The 5408-nt window shown below is 39.8% G+C and overlaps 1 protein-coding gene across 1 annotated transcript; it reads left to right on the forward strand.

Annotated features, from left to right (window-relative positions):
* The first annotated feature begins 2349 nt into the window (after positions 1-2349).
* On the forward strand, positions 2350-3132 carry LOC100275295 (Methionyl-tRNA synthetase). The gene has a single exon (XM_008664544.3). It carries the CDS (start codon positions 2632-2634, stop codon positions 2860-2862), a length of 231 nt encoding a protein of 76 aa, XP_008662766.1. The 5' UTR covers positions 2350-2631; the 3' UTR covers positions 2863-3132.
* The last annotated feature ends 2276 nt before the right edge of the window (positions 3133-5408 follow it).

Here is a 5408-nt window from a genome sequence, read left to right on the forward strand (position 1 = left end):
TAGAATGCGGTCGGGAGAATCACATTTGGGCGGCGGATATGGGTCGACGATGATTTCTAGTGGGCTTCTCCCTCTGCCTCAAAGGAGATGAATAAACATAGAAGAAGGAAATAGAAAAGAAGAAATAAGAAATAAGGTCCTGTTTGGAACCTCTAGAGCTAAAGTTATCTGTAAAAAACACATGTAGCTAATGTCTCCAATTAATTGTTAGCTAACTCACATGTAATAATTAATTTATTAGCTCGTTCAATCTACTGTACTATTTGTATTAAAAATGGATATGTACAAGTGTGAATATTTAGATTACAAGGAAATCAGCTATAACCATGACCTAATTTTGGCTAGTATTTGGGGTTTTACTCTATGATAAAGAAGGATCATTTCCTTTACAAACATTTTTTGCACATTGTTGTCGTGGGCGGTTTGTTTTCAAAGATCCATCCATTTCTGCATTTCCATATGCACCAAATCATGATGACGATGATAACCTCCATCCTCCAAGTTTTCGTTAGTTGCGTACGCATATGTTGTACAATTACAAAATTGATTGGAAGTGTGTGGTGGTATAACCCCTATCAGTTGGCAACATCTTTTTGCATAACTGCATTTTAGGGAGAGATGCGAGGGAGTTTCTTCTTTCTAGCGAATGCAGTTTTCGCACGTATACAAGTTAAGTTTCATGTTCCTTCTTTTGAGCATAGATCTTGTGTTCAATCTGTTTTTCAGGAACAGCCAAAAGAATACTTTGTATTTCGGTTGACGTTTTGTTTTCCACAGGCAGGCATAAGCGGGGTGGACTGCCTCGTCCCAAGCCATCTGTTTATAAACATTCGGGGCTGAGTATTGATCTGTCCCCCAGGAGAGACTAGTATACCCATATGTCTTGATGATCAGATATATGTTGTCTTTGTATGTCCTCAATCAGGATTTGGTAATGCTCATAAGCTATTTCTGACATTGGGGGTGTGAAACAATTTGTTAGTTGGCTATTTATTAGCTCTATGGGTTCTAAACAGTAGCGTTGCTATTGTTCCATAGCATATAGAACAATAAAAATGACTGTGTGGTGTGCGCCATTTATATTTATGTGTGCTAGCGCACACGCACTGAACAAAGATTTGGAGTAAGAGCGGTTGGTCGCTTTGCTCGAAAGCAACAAATCGATTACCAAGACGTTCCAACTTGAAAGAAATCAATGTCGCCTGCCAAATAATAAAATGAGCACTAGTTTATTTGAACATAGTTGTAGATGTAAACAAAATAGATTGTTGTGGAAGACCGTTTGGCTTATCCAACCAAGAGGCCGTATACTACACGAAAACCACTTTAATCAGGCCAAGATAGCCAATTATAGCTAATTAAGTATGTGTTTGGTTGGACATATAAGAAGGAATGGAAGAGAGCGGCCACATTTTTTATAGTGTTTGATGAGAGTCACGCAAGTATGAGATGAACATCGAAGTAATTTTTGGTGGTGGTGTGATCCTAAAAATCAAGTAGACGAATATCGTCCTCGTCTCATACTATTTTGACCTAAAACTAAACACATTATAAAGAAACATAAAAGCATTTCCGTGTGGCAAGTCCAATATTAGCAGGTAAGATGTGCCCCCAGATGGCCTTCCCCAAATGCATAAAATAATCACACAGTGATCATGCGGGCCTATCCATTTGTGGATATATCTTCCACCTGGGCGCCACGAATACGCAAGCAGCTACAGAGAGCTAGTAGTAGCAGCGCGCGTGCTGTGACAGCTAGCAACATGTCAAACCAAACCAAACAATGCGATAGTGGTGGGAGATAGTGCTGGAAATATGGCATGGCTTTTTGGCTAGTACGAACACGTGCACAGCCCGAAAACAGAAATCCAAAGTATGACTCAACATAAAATAATATGGATCAGGATACCATGATTGAGTGTTTGGGCTGGACCTTAAATTTTGGCCCGTCGAGCCCAGCACGGCCCAATAAAACTTAAGTTATTTAATTTCTTTAATTTAGTATGCTATCGACTTTATATTGTTATGATATTTAGAGTTTATGTAGTCAAATGATGCTAAGATTGTTTAATATCTTTAATTTAATAAGCTATTAACTTTTATTTGGTTGTAATATTTTAATTTTATATGGTCAAATATATGAGTCGGGCTTGAACCGGCACGACTCAACGAAGGCACGACGTGGTTTAGGACCGAGTTGGACTACTGTTTTTACACTTCGACCTGGCACAACACGGTCAAAAAGTTTTTTTTTTTGAGCTTTTCTAGTCTAAACTCGTTTTACACGAAACACAAATTTCTTGGATGGACCCACTCGACCCGACCCAATTCCCAACACTACAACGCGCTAGGTGCACATACACACATTGCACACTCGCTCACATGCACGACCGTCGCTAGGTAGGTATAGCTCCTGGTCTGGGATCTCCTTTCTTCCTCCCTGTGCTGTGTCCGCATCTTGTCTCCCACTCTCTTCTCCCAGCTATATCTCACTTCTCGCCTCGCTTCCCACAACCTCAAAGAACCTTCTTGCTAGCTAGCCGTTGAGGTAGAAATAAACACACAGAGAAAGAGAGGTTCACACGGCGAGGCGAGGACGACGTCGTATAGCTAGCAGGAGAAGGACATAATATGGCAAAGTCGTCAATGGCGGCGGCGTGCTGCGGCGTGGCGGAGGAGACGGTGACGGCGGAGCAGAAGGCGCCGGGGGCGTGCCCGCGGTGCGGCGGCGCGGTGGTGGCCACGGACGTGGAGAGCGTGCGGCGGGTGCTCTGCTGCCTGCCGCTGTGCGTCAAGAACAAGCGCAGGTTCTCCTGCGCCCGCTGCCGACGAAGCCTCGCCTCGCTCTACACCCACGCCTAGCTATAGCCTAGCTAGCTCCCGTTACCATTCTGAGATTAGCTTGCCCTGCTAATTAATTGAGTATTAGCAACGCAAATCAGCACTACTAGCTAGATTAGTGGAGTATGTAGTAGCAGTAGTAGCATCGTCTGTTCCCGTTCGTTGAGTTTATTTCGTCATGTCTAGCTGTTACTTTTGCTTTATTGAATGAACTGTTGATGTTGCATTGGGAGGAATAATGACGACACTCATCAGGTTTCAAGCAACTACTCATTTTTTTCTCTTGGTCTACTCGTTTTATTTATATTATCGTCAGATACACAGGAGTATGTTATTGCATCCATATTTTCTCAATATCACTATATAGAGACAGATATATACGTGGTCGTCGTGTCGTTTTCTTGCCTATCCTTTTACATAAAGTGTGTGAGAGAGAGAGACACCCAACATTCCATTAATTTGTTTTTGTGTCCAAAGTGCTCTATTGCTTGCACAGGAGTATGTTATTGCATCCATATTTTCTCAACATTCCTTTCTTGACCGCGTTTAGTTTCCGTCAAACTGCTACATGCATGTATATGTTTCCATTGATTTTTGTGGTTTTTAGATATAATAAATAAAGAAATGGTAGCATTGCACACACGGCAAGTTTTGAGTTTTCGTCACCAAAAAATAACCAAACCATATACCTGATGATTCAAATGGTGTATACATCTCAGAGTAGAACCATTAGGGCTTGTTCGGTTCTACCCAATTCAATATAGATTGAGTTGGATTGAGTGTGTTTTAATTCCTAGTAAGTCAAAATATCTCACAATTCGTATCAATCTTCTCCAATCCATGTTGATTGAACATAACCGAACAAGCAGTTATAGGGCACTGCGCCCTAAAATGAAAACATGTGTGCTAGCTTGGTTGTCTCTTTTTTATTTGCTTCGGCGTTGTTGTAACTGTGCTGTATATATTTTTTAATCTTTCGTCTACTAATATATAGAACAGAAAGCAACAGCAGCGGCAGTAAATTAACTTTAGCCGTACTCTAGGCGTAATGTGAGTTGTACGTGAAACATTTCTATTTACATATAACCTCTATCAAGCTAGGAGTCAGTTTCCTGTACCAAAGCAGAAGACCATGGAGAGAGAGAGGCATGCAATGATATGGAAGAGATTTGAGCAAACGATCTAGGTTGATCCACGCGATGATATCGGTTTCTATATAATTAATCTGCATGGCCTAGCTACCTACGCCTATATAGCCACGGAGCAGATGAGTGTAGTGTAGATTGAATATATGATGTGTTTAATTCGCTGCTTGCTTGTTATACTTTGCCACGTTAAAGATTAGATAAGTTTGATCGATTTAGACATGTGTTTAGTTTATAACTATATATAATTATGGCAAGATTTTTCTTCTCTCGTGTAGATCTCACTCATCAATATGACTTGTAAAAGTGTGGCTGATTTCTATCTAACCTTAGACATGATAAGATGTAGCAAGTGAGGTAGCGAATCAACCAGTTCCTTAGTATACAATCAAACAAGCCATTTATTCAAATATATACCTGAGCCGTATGGAGTACGGCGGGCATAAACTAACCAAATAAAGGACTAACAGCGTGGTCCTGCCAAACTAAACTGGAGTACGTAGGATTGGTCCAAAACTTTGTGCTGCCAAACATGCATGGTCGTCATTGAATAGCCCCTGCACTTGCATGTACTGTACGTGCCAGGACAATGCACATGCATGCCAACTGCCAAGTGCCGCCAGTTTTTTCACCAGCAGTTTGTATCGACTCTACCGGAATCGCGTTTTTTTGACACTCGGCAAAACTTCTTCGACAAATATTTTATCGGCAAAGAGTTATTTACCGAGTACTATTTTTCGGACACTCGACAAAGATTTTGCCGAGTGTCAAAAAGCTCTCGGCAAAGAAAAACACTCGATAAATTAAGAATCGAAAAAAATTTAAAAAAAAGCAAAACATTTTTTAAATTTTAGGAATAACTCTCCAACCCTACCTATTTATATATTTACTAGGTAGGTGCCCGTGCGTTGCGACGGCATATAAAATATTAAATAAAATGGTAATGCACAACTAAATCAGTTCAAAAAGATATGTAATACTCAAAAGATAGTGTTTATGGATCTAATAATTCAAAATACCACTTTTAAAGATGGGATAAATATATTAGTCCAAATTTCCAGATAACAAAACCACATTAAATTAGCCAAAGAGACTATATGGTTCTACACTTCTAAATAAAATAAATTAAGAAAGAAAATTCTTGTTGAAAGAGAAGTGATAACAATAATTGGAAATGAGAAGAGAAAGAAATACTCTACAGTAGGGTCTATCATATGAAGTTCGTGAAATAAAGTTCTAGCACAAAAAACAAGTTTGTTCAAATCAAGGCAATATTTACAGTTATACATTACACATGTTGCTTTTGTCTGGGAGGCGCTACTAATTAGCTGTCGAACTCATCAGCATAGACTAAACAAATGGTCTCAAGCTTTATGCTGCCTGAACAATGAAAAAACACACACGCAAGCAATTCTAACATGC

This window comes from Zea mays, chromosome 10 (genome assembly GCF_902167145.1).
Source record: "Zea mays cultivar B73 chromosome 10, Zm-B73-REFERENCE-NAM-5.0, whole genome shotgun sequence".
NCBI classification, from domain to species: domain Eukaryota; kingdom Viridiplantae; phylum Streptophyta; class Magnoliopsida; order Poales; family Poaceae; genus Zea; species Zea mays.

Bases quoted from the DNA above. Each gene is read 5' to 3' on its own strand.
- LOC100275295 (XM_008664544.3), top strand. From the start codon at position 2,632: ATGGCAAAGTCGTCAATGGCGGCGGCGTGCTGCGGCGTGGCGGAGGAG.